This window comes from Oncorhynchus mykiss, chromosome 17 (assembly GCF_057628025.1).
Source record: "Oncorhynchus mykiss isolate SJ-2025 chromosome 17, ASM5762802v1, whole genome shotgun sequence".
Lineage (NCBI taxonomy): Eukaryota > Metazoa > Chordata > Actinopteri > Salmoniformes > Salmonidae > Oncorhynchus > Oncorhynchus mykiss.
Window position 1 is genome coordinate 53,982,122 of NC_143038.1, and position 15,005 is coordinate 53,997,126.

The 15,005-nt window shown below is 44.5% G+C and overlaps 1 protein-coding gene across 2 annotated transcripts in view; it reads right to left on the reverse strand.

The window, feature by feature from the left end:
* LOC110493244 (calcium-dependent secretion activator 1) overlaps positions 1-15,005 on the reverse strand; it is a 157,369-nt gene that overhangs the window by 83,997 nt on the left and 58,367 nt on the right. For both annotated transcript variants that reach the window (XM_036950557.2, XM_036950552.2), the window contains exons 8-10: positions 7,091-7,202; positions 6,704-6,843; positions 502-568 (exon numbers count right to left, since the gene is read on the reverse strand). In XM_036950557.2, the coding sequence (XP_036806452.2) occupies positions 502-568; positions 6,704-6,843; positions 7,091-7,202 (319 nt within the window). The remainder of the gene's footprint in view (positions 1-501; positions 569-6,703; positions 6,844-7,090; positions 7,203-15,005) is intronic.

The window sequence follows — 15,005 nt, forward strand, 5'->3', positions numbered from 1 at the left end:
AACATAGGACATGCATGATGTCTATCTATCTCTCTATGACACATACTGACACACAAGAACACACACTTCATCTCACTGTCATGAACAAACAAGCATCCTTTCTCTCCAGGAAACACACCCACACACACACACAGTGGCAGTCTATTGACCGGTATTTGTCACATGCTGTCTGTATAGCTGGAAGCAAGTGAGAGGAGCATTCCGTGGGCTCTTTTAGCTGCGAGTGCTAGGCCAGCCAGCATACACCGGTTTGTCATTCGCCTGTCAACTCCTCGCCTTGAGACATATCCTCCCGAACTCATAAGAGACTGCATAATGCTCCAAATGATGCACAAAAAATGGCTGCTACAGCTACAAAGCTTCTGACAAGAACTGTATTAGACCTTTATCATCCTAGTCAACTAGATGAAGACACGTACTACAGCTTGACAGTTAAAACACATATCACTTATTGGGCTAGTGCTGACCATGGTTATTTAGCTGTAAGTATTTTGTTCTTACCTGCACCAAGACATAGAATCTCTTCTTCCATCTCTTCCACACATTTTTACCAATAGCCCATAGGTACCTAAGTAAACAAAAGCAATGGTTTAACAACAGGTTGTGTGGACTATGGTGGATGTCCTTTCTACACAGGCTGCTTTACAATATTCAATTTTGTGTTGCATCATTTTGTCCTGGAGAAGTGGCATGCTAAAAAAGCATATGCATTTGTTTATGTCACAACTAAGCAATAGGGGGAGGGGGGGGGGGGGTATATGGTCAATATACCATGGCTAAGGACTGTTCTACGCACGACGCAACGCGGAGTGCCTTGATACAGACCTTAGCCATAGTATATTGGCAATATACCACAAGGTGTCTTATTGCTATTATAAACTGGTTACCAACTTAATTAAAGCAGTAACAATAAATGTTGTCATACCCATGGTATACGGTCTGCTATACCATGGCTGTTAGCCAAACAGCATTCAGGGCTTGAACCATCCAGTTTATGATGATAAATATACAAAACATTATGAACACCTGCTCTTTCCATGACATAGACTGACCAGGTGAATCCAGGTAAAATATATGATCCCTTATTGATGTCACTTGTTAAATCCACTTCAATCAGTGTATAGTCCTGGCCAAAAGTTGAGAATGGCACAAATATTAATTTTCACAAAGTCTGCTGCCTCAGTTTGTATGATGGCAATTTGCATATACTCCAGAATGTTATATAGAGTGATCAGATGAATTGCAATTAATTGCAAAGTCCCTCTTTGCCATGCAAATTAACTGAAGGCCAAAACCCCATTTCCACTTCATTTCAGCCCTGCCACAAAAGGACCAGCTGACATCATGTCAGGGATTCTCTCGTTAACACAAGTGTGAGTGTTGACGAGGACAAGGCTGGAGATCACTCTGTCATGCTGATTGAGTTCAAATAACAGACTGGAAGCTTCAAAAGGAGGGTGATGTTTGGATTCATTGTTCTTCCTCTGTCAAATATGGTTACCTACAAGGAAACACGTGCTTTCATTATTGCTTTGCACAAAATGGGTTTCAACAGGCAAGGATATTGCTGCCAGTAAGATTGCACCTACATCAACCATTTATCGGATGATCAAGAACTTCAAGGAGAGCGGTTCAATTGTTGTGAAGAAGGCTTCTGGGCGCCCAAGAAAGTCCAGCAAGCGCCAGGACCGTCTCCTAAAGTTGATTCAGCTGAGGGATCGGGGCACCACCAGTACAGAGCTTGCTCGGGAATGGCAGCAGGCAGGTGTGAGTGCATCTGCACGCACAGTGAGGTCGAAGACTTTTGGAGGATGGCCTGGTGTAAAGAAGGGGAGCAAAGAAGCCACTTCTCTCCAGGAAAAACACCAGGGACAGACTGATATTCTGCAAAAGGTACAGGGATTGGACTGGTGAGGACTGGGGTGAAGTCATTTTCTCTGATGAATCCCCTTTCCGATTGTTTGGGGCATCCGGAAAAAAGCTTGTCTGGAGAAGACAAGGTGAGCACTACCATCAGTCCTGTGTCATGCCAACAGTAAAGCATCCTGAGACCATTCATGTGTGGGGTTTCTTCTCAGCCAAGGGAGTGGGCTCACTCACAATTTTGCCTAAGAACACAGCCATGAATAAAGAATGGTACCAACACATCCTCCGAGAGCAACTTCTCCCAACCATCCAGGAACAGTTTGGTGACGAACAATGCCTTTTCCAGCATGATGGAGCACCTTGCCATAAGGCAAAATTGATAACTAAGTGGCTCGGGGAACAAAACACTGATAGACCTTAATCCCTTAATCCCATTGAGAACTTGTGGTCAATCATCAAGAGGCGGGTAGACAAACAAAACCCCACAAATTCTGACAAACTCCAAGCATTGATTATGCAAGAATGGGCTGCCATCAATCAGGATGTGGCCCAGAAGTTAATTGACAGCATGCCAGGGCGGATTGCAGAGGTTTTGAAAATCAAATCAAATCAAAACAAATTTATTTATATAGCCCTTCGTACATCAGCTGATATCTCAAAGTGCTGTACAGAAACCCAGCCTAAAACCCCAAACAGCAAGCAATGCAGGTGTAGAAGCACGGTGGCTAGGAAAAACTCCCTAGAAAGGCCAAAACCTAGGAAGAAACCTAGAGAGGAACCAGGCTATGTGGGGTGGCCAGTCCTCTTCTGGCTGTGCCGGGTGGAGATTATAACAGAACATGGCCAAGATGTTCAAATGTTCATAAATGACCAGCATGGTCGAACAACAATAAGGCAGAACAGTTGAAACTGGAGCAGCAGCACGGCCAGGCGGACCGGGGACAGCAAGGAGCCACCACGCCAGGCACTCCCGGGGCACGGTCCCAGGGCCCAGGTCCTCCGAGAGAGAGAAAGAAAGCGAGAATCAGAGAGAGCATATGTGGGATGGCCAGTCCTCTTCTGGCTGTGCCGGGTGGAGATTATAACAGAACATGGCCAAGATGTTCAAATGTTCATAAATGACCAGCATGGTCGAATAATAATAAGGCAGAACAGTTGAAACTGGAGCAGCAGCACGGCCAGGTGGACTGGGGACAGCAAGGAGTCATCATGTCAGGCAGTCCTGGGGCATGGTCCTAGGGCTCAGGTCCTCCGAGAGAGAGAAAGAAAGAGAGAAGGAGAGAATTAGAGAACGCACACTTAGATTCACACAGGACACCGAATAGGACAGGAGAAGTACTCCAGATATAACAAACTGACCCTAGCCCCCCGACACATAAACTACTGCAGCACAAATACTGGAGGCTGAGACAGGATGGGTCAGGAGACACTGTGGCCCCATCCGAGGACACCCCCGGACAGGGCCAAACAGGAAGGATATGAAAAAGAAGGGTCAACACTGCAAATATTGACTCTTTGCATCAACTTCATGTAATTGTCAATAAAAACCTTTGACACTTATGAAATTCTTGTAATTATACTTCAGTATTCCATAGTAACATCTGACAAAAATATCTAACGACACTGAGGCAGCAGACTTTGTGAAAATGTATATGTCATTCTCAAAACTTTTGGCCACGACTGTAGATGAAGGGGAGGAGACAGGTTAAAGGTTAAAGCCTTCAGACAATTGAGACATGGATTGTGTATGTGTGCCATGCTGGGTTTTTCACGCTCAACAGTTTCCTGTGTGTATCAAGAATGATCCATCACCCAAAGGACATCCAGCCAACTTGATACAACTGTGGGAAGCATTGGAGTCTACATGGGCCAGCATCCCTGCGGAACGCTTTCGACACCTTGTAGAGTCCATGCCCCGACGAATTGAGGCTGTTCTGAGGGAAAAAGGTGGGGATTGCAACTCAATATTAGGAGGATATTCTTAAAGTTTTTAATGTTCTTAATCAACTTGCGCAAATGGAGATTGCAAACAATAACAGAGATGCTTGTGCTTAGGTTTGCAAAGCTACCGGTAATTTACTAAAGTTACTGGAATCTTCAGAAATGTGGGTAATTAACAGAAAATCTATGGCAATCTATCGTAACTTTGGTAATTTATAATTGAATAACTTTTTATTATTCATATAGAGTATTCATTTATTATATCTGTGTCCATATTTTTCATGAGTATAGTACATAGAAAATATGGTTCAAGATTTTTTTTAAAGCCTAATTAATGAAAAACGCCTGTAATAAACAATGGCATTATATTCAATTAACTCTGCAACTCTTCCGACTATTGACATTTTTCACAACTGCCACCAGTTTGATGCCAAAACATTGACAACAAATAGATACTGACATAGTAAAATAAACCTTCATATGAAACACCAAGTGTATGGTTTATATATAGGATAATGTTTAACAGCTCTGCCATTCCATTTTTTAATTTAAAAATCTTATTTAATTATTTGTACATGTGGTAAGCCCACACGGAGGGCCAGAGATGATTACAGACACCTGTGATAATCTGAAATACCCAAAAGGGCCACTAGATGTCTTGTAATAGATTACATACAATTCTTGAAAGATACCAAAATTCTGGTAGTTTGCTGGTAAACTTTGAAAGTTTCCAGTAATATACACTCCCTTAGCTACCCTACTTGTGCTACAGTAAAATGTCTCTACTGACCTCTAATGGTTAAAAGTTGTTACTGCTACCTTTTACTATGGCAAGGGTTTTAGCGCTAGGGATACCTTGTTTGTTCATGGTTTTAAAGTGGGAAAATAACTGTTTTCTGATATTTACTTAATTCAGAGAAGAACATGGTTTGTCGATGGGAGTGCCATAAATTATCCTGACACATCCAGAACCCCAGCTATTGTATGTGCCAGTGGACGTCCCTACATGTGGGTTTGATCACTGCACTCTGGTTTGTTGAGTGCCATCAGTCTTGAGTCTGCGGAAGTCCCGAATGAGTTGTGTTGTTTCTTGTTGTGTTATGAAGAGATCAGAGGATGAAGGAGGAGGAGGGCTTTGGAAAAGAACATCTGAGGGTGAGGACCCCAGCTCTGCCTGAATCTGCCCGCTCCTCCCCCTGGTCAGGCTAGGGGTGCCCTGGTTCGCCTCCCTCTGCCTGTGTACCCTCCTTTTTAGTTTCGGGGCTTCAGGGCTTGTCGCTCTGAATAAACTAGTGCCCAAGGAGCAGCGGGCAAGGGGGCTGCCAGCAGCCTGCCAGGCAGAGGCTGGTACAGGGAGCTAAGGGCCCTAATGCAGGCTACTGTAGGGCCACCCCAAGAGCAGATCAGGCCCCACAGGCCCTGTACAGGAAGCATATGGAGGAGTGAGTGAGGGAGACAGGCGGAGCGCCTCAAAGCGCAGACACTGGGTAGCACTTAGGCTTCCCCATAGAGCAGGACGTGCACACATACACACACGCACACACACACGCGCACACACGCACACGCGCACACACACACACACACGCGCGCACACACACACACACGCACACTGAAGGAGACAGGAGGGGGGAGGAAGTGAGGAATGTGATGTTAACATGTCCTTATGTCTCTGAGTTGGTGCTGTCGCATCACTTCTATCACTAGCCATCAAGCTAATCACAGTCATTATTTGCTGCTTGATCTGGGGTTAGTAGGGTGCCAAGACATTTTCTTGATATCCATTCATGACAGTCAGAGTTCTTACTCTTTTTCAATGTTCTCTTTAACTCAATCAATACCAACAGGCTGCAGGCAACATTTGAGTGGTTCTGACCTGGTTTTAAACCCCTCCTGAATTGTCTGTTTGGCCTACAGACTTCTTTCGCTCTGAATCCACCCATAGCAGCCATGCACCTGTGCAGTCTACAGAGGTTGTAATATTGAGGAGTTTGTGAGACAAATCAAATCAAGACACAATACCGAAAACGGTTCATCTCATGAAAATGTCTCTAAAGTCTGAACAGTTTGAGCTATAAACTATTATGAAAAGCTGAGACTATCCCGAAAAGTAGAGACTGTCACGAACGTGCACGTGTTGTCTGTTTTGCTCTACGAGGTTCACAAGCCACACAGGACTCGTCAGAAGGTAAGGGTTTTCATAAATTTCCGCACATTTTTCTAGTGACATTAGTCTATAAAACTCATGAATGTAACTTATGTCAAATTGTTTTTCAGTTTACTTGTAGCCCTGGTTGTCCTGAAAAGAAAATGGTAAAGCACTTCCCTGTGAGGCAAAATATGAGGGCTGGACAAACAGATACATAACATTTGTGACAGAACCAGGCTGATTTGAGCTAATTGGGCTTTAACATGGTAATGTCTTACATGTTTGTAGAAGTGTAAGGCTATCCACACTTTGTTTATGCAGTGTTTCCCCTATATTGCTACCGCTGCTAGAGATATGATTTCCTAGAGTAAACACTGTAATACCGAGCCCAGGCAATGGAACCTGTACAGAGATCTTTCCATTTCACTCAAAATGAACGATGACTGTTTTAAATTGCTGGGGTGAAAGCAGTGAATTACTGAAAGAGAGTACTTTATTATGTAGGCTTGATAAATGCAGTAGCACAATATTTGAAAAAATCTAAAATTGTCAGATGTCACAGTGCCAATTACACAGTAAAGTTCAATGTATGTTGAAGATCATAGTTTAAAGGTCAAGATAAAGTAAAGGTTGCCTGTTTTGGTCAGTCGATCGTCTCTGTTCTGGAAGTGTGTTATGCAGTAATGAGCAGAACCGCTAGATGGCAGCAAACCATTGTTTGATCTAGAGTTTCAGCGCAAAGTAACTTACCCACAGTGCTTCATGTTTTGTGGCTTGTCCATGCGGATGGCCAGTTTGATCTTCAGGTCACTGTCAGGGCAGCCTTTGGACACGGACATCTTGTGCAGTTCTGACTGTTTGGGACTGTTGGGGGTGGGATGGAGCACAACCTGGAAGCACAATGGCACATCCAGTATACCTATTATACAAGTCAAGTCAAGTCATAGATAAAGCACACAGTCATGTAAGGTTGTATCAATGTATATGTCGATATATATATATATATATATATATATATATATGATAGTATCAATGTATACACCATATTCATGTCAAAGTAGCAACCATTTTGAAATGTGAAAAACGAGTTTGCTGCCAACTATGTCTATCTCTGGCTCCAGTCGTATAGGCTCTTACCCTGCCCAGCTCTTTGTCCTCCAGGGCCAGTACTCCTGTGCTCTCAGTAAATAGCTTCACCTTTACAGCTGGCAGGGGGTGTGTGGTAGTGAAGTCCCCCTGGGTCCCCCAGCTGGAACACACACACAAGACCACAGGGTTAAATAGTGACATGATATGTTTGACATGGAAAATGGCGTCTTGCTGCTCTGTTACAGATCATTTGTTAATCACACATTTAATCTTTTCACAGGAGAGGGAGAAGATCATTTAAATGTTTAAATCCACTTCATTGGATCAAGACCCTAAACTACAGTAGTGAGGAGAGAGCAAGAGCAAGCGAGAGAGTGTGTGTGTGTGTGTGTGTGTGTGTGTGTGTGTGTGTGTGTGTGTGTGTGTGTGTGTGTGTGTGTGTGTGTGTGTGTGTGTGTGTGTGTGTGTGTGTGTATGACAAACCCGGTGTATTCAAAAGACACATTCTGAGGAAGAGATAGCACAGGGAAACCTTGACAGGAGAGGGAGAAGGGAGAAGATCATTTAAATGTTTAAATCCACTTTATTGGATCAAGACCCTAAGCTACAGTAGTGAGGAGAGAGCAAGAGCAAGCGAGAGAGAGAGAGTGTGTGTGTGTGTGTGTGTGTGTGTGTGTGTGTGTGTGTGTGTGTGTGTGTGTGTGTGTGTGTGTGTGTGTGTATGACAAACCCGGTGTATTCAAAAGACACATTCTGAGGAAGAGATAGCACAGGGAAACCTTGACAGCACAAGCACTATTACATAATTCCTAAATTACTCAGCATGCCTTTGGGATGCATCACAACCATCTGTGAACTAGCTCCAAGCTGTGAGGTGTTTCTCTGTGTGTCATTTCGCACTGATGGACTGTATCTCCTTTCTATGTGGTCTTACAGTATATCTGTGAAGAAGATCCCAAGTTTCACACTTAAGTCCTGTACTTACAGCAGTTACCATCTATGAAGCATTTCCCTGATGTGATGGATCCACAGTGTGAGTATTCCTTTGTAACGTTTAACTACTATACAAGAGAATAAGTCTGTAAGCGGTATATACAGTAAGTGGTATCTCTGGCACACCCAAATAAAGCAGGAAATGGAGGGTGTTTGAAAGGGGATGCTATTATAGAATGTTGTGAAAACAGTTGATTATGTGATTCAAATGCCTTGTGCCACAGGGTTATTGTTGGTAGAGAATATTTACTGTACCTATGTAACCAGCAATAACGTTATCTAACGTCATTAGCTAAGTTACACCAGAGAGGTTATTATATTCCAGTATCTCTGGTTATGCTCACCAACATCAGTTGTTGCACACCAAGCTAGCGTTACTGTTACAGCCTTGGGGACCGACAAACTCCAACCATCTATTCCGCATACCAGGGTCCTTCGGCAGGGCATGCAAACCATTCAACTTTGACAGTGGAGGCATTGTCAATCCGTATAGGGGTTTTCAGTCTGCCGAACACGTTGTGGCGATGTGTCACGACTTCTGCCGCTCGGCGGTCGATGTCGCCAGTCTTCTAGCCATCGCCGATCCACTTTTCATTTTCCATTGGTTTTGTCTTTGTTTCCCACACACCTGATTTTCATTTCCCAATTACTGGTCATGTATTTAACTCTCTGTTTCACCCATGACTTTGTGTGTGATTGTTTATTGTTCATGTCGGTACATTTCCGGCTGGTTTTGCCCGGGTGCTGTTTTCACCCGTGTTTTGTGGCAACCGTTATTGTTTGCACATTGGTACTGTTACTTGTGCTATTTTCTTGAGTAAAGTGCGTTGTTCACTCATCTCTGCTCTCCTGCGCCTGACTTCATACACCAGCTACACCCACCACCTGACACGATGAAACAACGGAGGAATTGAAGTGGACAGAGGGGCGAGGAGCAAAAGGGGTCCTGATTTGTTCACATAACTGTAATCCAAACCACCAGGATAGTGGTAAGCAAGTGAATACTTGCTTTGGGCACAGATGGAACAGGCCCGCAGCAAAGGATATCACATCCTCCAGTGTCCAATTAACCCCTGGATGCCCAGTTAATTTAGAGGAGTGTCCCCATTGTAGTACTCGGGACCGGGCTGATCACGGAACGTAAAGTCTGTTAGTGGGTCCCCTGCCGGGGTCAGGTTCTTGGCTCTGGGCTTGTCGGACCATGGTCTCAATACTGCATATCACAGAGGCCACAATGTGTGAGCTGGGGATGATGGACTCGGGGTCCCTCTCCCCGTTAGAGACATCATGTTGGCGGGACAGGGCATCTGCCTTCTGATTCTAGGATTCCGGGTGAAAGGCTAGTGTGAAAACGAACCTGTTAAAAAACAGAGCCGACCTAGCCTGGCGAGCGTTCAACCTCTTGGCTTTTTTAAAGGAGACCAAGTTCATCCCACCACAACCGATTCAACATATTCCATTTTATAAGAATTGGGCCCCTTAGACCAACTGCAATGTGGAGGACATCAGGGGTAGGGGGTAACGATTCTTGATCGTAATCTGGTTCAGCCCTCTGTAGTTGATGCAGGGACACAGCCCTCCATCCTTCTTACCCATGAAGAAGAAACCTGCACAAGCAGAGGATGTAGAGGGGTGAATGAAACCTGCCTCCGGTGACTCCCGGATGTAATTGTCCATGACTGCTGCTTCAGATAGAGGATAGAGTACAGACGATCCTGGGGGGGTGTGGTGCCGGGTAGGAGTTCTATGGCTCAGTCATAAAGACGATGAGGGGGAAGGGTGGCAGCCTGCCTCTTACTGAAGGCCTCTCGGAAGTCGAAGTATTAGGGAGGGAGAGTGGGCAAGTCTTGATCTTCAAGGAATGCAGGAGGACACAGCGAGGCTCTTGGTGGGGGTCTTAGACATTTTTTCTGGCAGTCCTTACCCCAGTCTAGTAGGTATTCTGTGGACCAGGAAACTAGTGGGTTAAGTAGCGCTAGTCAAGGGTACCCTAGGATGATGTAGGTGGTCATGGCCCAATCGGTGCGGAATGAAGAGGACTGTAGCTTGAACATCAGAGAACACTGAGTGAGGAAGCCCTTGCATCCTCCTGGGTGGCCGTCATACCGCTCGGGAGCTGGGATCTTGGGTTCCCGGAGGAACCACGACAACGTCTGTAGCACTGAGCGATGAGACCTGGGCATTGGTTCCTCCTGGGTTGGGGGCGTGTTGTGGTGGGATGGACTCAGCAAGTGCCCGAAGGGTCCCAGAGATTTGGGAGAGATGTTCTTGCTGCCGTCCTAAAAGTGCTCCTTGGTGGGCTACCACATTCCAGATCTGGGTGATCTCTGCTGGGTCCATGTTGTGGCAGAAGCTTACTGTGACGTGGTAAGGTTGGACCCAGTTGCAGAGAAGAGACCAGACGAGGAATCAGTGGTTAAGGATAAACAGAATACTTTACTGAGATATGGTAGCCGCAAGACCACAGTACACTTGATAAAAAAAAAACACAAAGTCTCGAAAACTCACTCAGGACACGAACGCACAAGGTAAACAATTCAAGATTCTACAAAGGACCACAGAAAACACACCTCTTAACAGGGACACAATAAAGTCCAATAAAAGTATCTGGTACCAGGAAGAACCACGAGAACAGGTAGGGCTCCGCACGAAGATGGACACTACACTGACAATCATTATTGCAGTGGCAGTTCTGTATAACGTTGGCAGGAGACTGAGAAGGAACCTACCTGAGGAGAATGAAGAAGATACCCAGGTGCAACATGTTGCCAATGCAAATGGGAATTCTGTGAGGAGAACCTTGATTGAGAACCATTTTGCAGCCTAAAGTGTGTATAATCTAACATTGGTAACATGTAAAAAGCAATATTACATTTTGATAGACATGTATAATTCCTAATTAGGAACCTTCCTAATCTGTATTAAAATGTATTACTAAAACGTTGTTATTCTCAATATCATACAGGGTGGAACTGGAAGCATCCGAACACAAGTGTGGGGACAGGACTGGAGGACACCAAATTGCTTGGGAAACATTGTTTTTAATAAATATTTTTTTAAATAAATAAAAAGATCTGCATTCTTTACACAGTGGGCCTTTGTTTCCCTGAAGGAGTTTCTGTTTCTGAATTTTCAGTAGCTCTTTTTGTAAATTCAGGACCTCAATCTGCAGTAATGTAGATTCTTCTCTCTCTCCAGCTCCAAAACATCAATATGAGCTTGGTTCATGTCAGTTCTGCGGCGTTTGCTTGGCATGTCTTGTGTTTTTGCTGCTGGGGCAAGATCCAGGCACTGCGGTTTCTCCACGACACAGTGGTTTATAAACTAGCTAGCTACAGTAGCTAACAAATTTGTTTTATGTCTAGTACTGGCAAATTACAGATTGTATTTGCTTTAAGCAACAGCTGTCAGAGCAGCTCATAGATCACTGCACCTGTACATAGGCCACCTGTAATTAGCCCATCCAACTACCTCATCCCCACACTGTTATCTAGTTTATTTTGCTCATTTTGCACCCCAGTATCCGTACACTCATCTTCTGCACATCTATCACTCCAGTGTTTAATTGCTATATTGTAATTATTTTTGCCAATATTGCCTATTTATTGCCTTACCTCCGTTATCCTACCTCATTTGCACCCACTGTATATATACTTTTTCTACTGTTTTATTGACTGTATGTTTGTTTATTCCAAGTGTAACTCTGTGTTGTGTCGCACTGCTTTCTTTACCTTGGCCAGGTCACAGTTGTAAATGAGAACTTGTTCTCAACTAGCCTACCTGGTTAAATAAAGGTGAAATAAAAATAAATTAATAAATTAAAATCAGCCAAACAATGAGAACCTTTCACAATGGAGTTGCAGTAGTTCTAACATTACATTGTTATTATTTTATCAAGGAACAGCAACTTTGTGGCCTAATTTGTCAAGTAGGCTAGATACAGTTGAAGTCGGAGGTTTACATACACTTAGGTTGGAGTCATTAAAACTCATTTTTCAACCACTCCACAAATTTCTTGTTAACAAACTATCGTTTTGGCAAGTCGGTTAGGACATCTACTTTGTGCATGACAAGTCATTTTTCCAGTAATTGCTTACAGACAGATTATTTCACTTATAATTCACTGTATCACAATTTCAGTGGGTCAGAAGTTTACATACACTAAATTGACAGCGCCTTTAAACAGCTTCCAGAAAACGCCATGGCTTTAGAAACTTCTGATAGGCTAATTGACATAATTTGAGTCGATTGGAGGTGTACCTGTGGATGTATTTCAAAGCCTACCTTCAAACTCAGTGCCTCTTTGCTTGACATCATGGGAAAATCAAAAGTAAACAGCAAAGACCTCAGAAAAAAAGAGTCTTGTTCATCCTTGGAAGCAATTTCCAAACACCTGAAGGTACCAAAGGTACCACGTTCATCTGTACAAACAATCGTACGCAAGTATAAACACCATGGGACCACGCAGCCGTCATACCGCTCAGGAAGGATTGATGAACGTACTTTGGTGCGAAAAGTGCAAATCAATCCCAGAAAAACAGCAAAGGACCTTGTGAAGATGCTGGAGGAAACAGGTACAAAAGTGTCTATATCCACAGTAAAACAAGTCCTATATCAACATAACCTGAAAGGCCTCTCAGCAAGGAAGAAGCCACGGCTCCAAAACCGCCATAAAAAAACAGACTACGGTTTGCAACTGCACATGGGGACAAAGATCGTACTTTTTGGAGAAATGTCCTCTGGTCTGATGAAACAAAAATATAGAACTGTTTGGCCATAATGACCATCGTTATGTTTGGAGAAAAAAGGGGGAGGCTTGCAAGCCGAAGAACACCATCCCAACCGTGAAGCGCTGGGGTGGCAGCATCATGTTGTGGTGGTGCTTTGCCGCAGGAGGGACTGGTGCACTTCACAAAATAGATGGCCTCATAAGGAAGGAAAATTATGTGGATATATTGAAGCAACATCTCAAGACATCAGTCAGGAAGTTAAAGCTTGGTCCCAAATGGGTCTTCCAAATGGACAATGACCCCAAGCATACTTCCAAAGTTGTGGCAAAATGGCTTATGGACAGCAAAGTCAAGCTATTGGAGTAGCCATCACAAAGCCCTGACAATCCTATAGAAAATATGTGGGCAGAACTGAAAAATCGTGTGCGAGCAAGGAGGCCTACAAATCTGACTCAGTTACACCAGCTCTGTCAGGAGCAATGGGCCTGAAATTCACCCAACTTATTGTGGGAAGCTTGTGGAAGGCTACCTGAAATGTTTGACCCAAGTTAAACAATTTAAAGGCAATGCTACCAAATATTAATTGAGTGTATGTAAACGTCTGACCCACTGAGAATGTGATGAAAGAAATAAAAGCTGAAATAAATAATTCTCTCTACTATTATTCGGACATTTCACATTCTTAAATAAAGTGGTGATCCTAACTGACATAAGACAGGGAATTTTTACTATAATTAAATGTCAGGAATTGTGAAAAACTGAGTTTAAATGTATTTGGCTAAGGTGTATGTAAACTTTCGACATCAACTGTACTTAATTTCAACTCACAGAATACCTCATATATTGGTGTAACATGTCACGAATCACAGGGGGAGGGAAAGGGGTGAGCCCTGCACCCTCACTCTTGGACAAATACATTAACGTGTACAGCAGCGGCTCAAGTGGCTAATTAGATAGCGGCAATCAGGGAAGAATAAATAAACATTGCACCTACTGTGTATCATTGACCTTGACTTCTATAAACACACACACACACACACTGTCATGTATTGTCATGTTGTGTCTTGTTTCTGTCCTTTCCCTTCACCCTGTCTCCCTCTGCTGGTCGTTATTAGGTTACCTTTTCTCCCCCTCTTTCCCCCAGCTGTTCCTTGTCTCCTCCTAACTACCTCGTCACCCCTTTTCCCACCTGTTCCCTTTTTCCCTCTGATTAGTCCTCTATATCTCTCTCTGTTTTTGTTCCTGTCTTTGTCGGATTCTTGTTTGTGTAATTCATGCCTGAACCAGACTATCGTCATGTTTGCTGCAACCTTGTCCTGTCCTGTCGGAATCTGCCGGTCCATCTGAGCCTACCTATGTTTTGTCATTAAAGAAGCTCTGTTTACGTTAATTCGCTTTTGGGTCCTCATTCACGCACCGTAACAGAAGAATCCGACCAAGAATGGACCCAGCGACTTCGGATCCTCTCCACTCAGCCGTCGAGATCCAGGGAGCGATGCTAGGCAGACACGAGCAGGAATTGTCTGCTGCTCGACATGCCGTTGAGACCCTGGCCACCCAAGTCTCCAACCTCACAGAACAGGTTCACCATCTCCGCCTCGATCCACCGGCCACTTCCAGGGCTTTCGAATCTCCGGAGCCCAGAATCAATAACCCGCCGTGTTACTCTGGGGAGCCCACTGAATGCCGCTCGTTCCTCACCCAGTGTGATATTGTGTTTTCTCTCCAGCCCAACACTTACTCCAGGAGCACTGCTCGTGTCGCCTACGTCATATCTCTCCTTACTGGACGGGCTCGTGAGTGGGGCACGGCAATCTGGGAGGCAAGGGCTGAGTGTACTAACCAGTATCAGGACTTTAAGGAGGAGATGATACGGGTTTTTGATCGATCTGTTTTTGGGGAGGAGGCTTCCAGGGCCCTGTCTTCCCTATGTCAAGGTAATCGATCCATAACAGACTACTCTATTGAGTTTCGCACTCTTGCTGCCTCCAGTGGCTGGAACGAGCCGGCTTTGCTCGCTCGTTTTCTGGAGGGTCTCCGCGCAGAGGTAAAGGATGAGATTCTCTCCCGGGAGGTTCCTTCCAGCGTGGATTCCTTGATTGAACTCGCTATTCGCATTGAGCGACGGGTTGATCTTCGTCACCGAGCTCGTGGAAAGGAGCTCGCGTTCTCCGTTGCCCCCCTCTCCGCATCACTACCATCTTCCTCTGCCGGCTCGGGTGCTGAGCCTATGCAGCTGG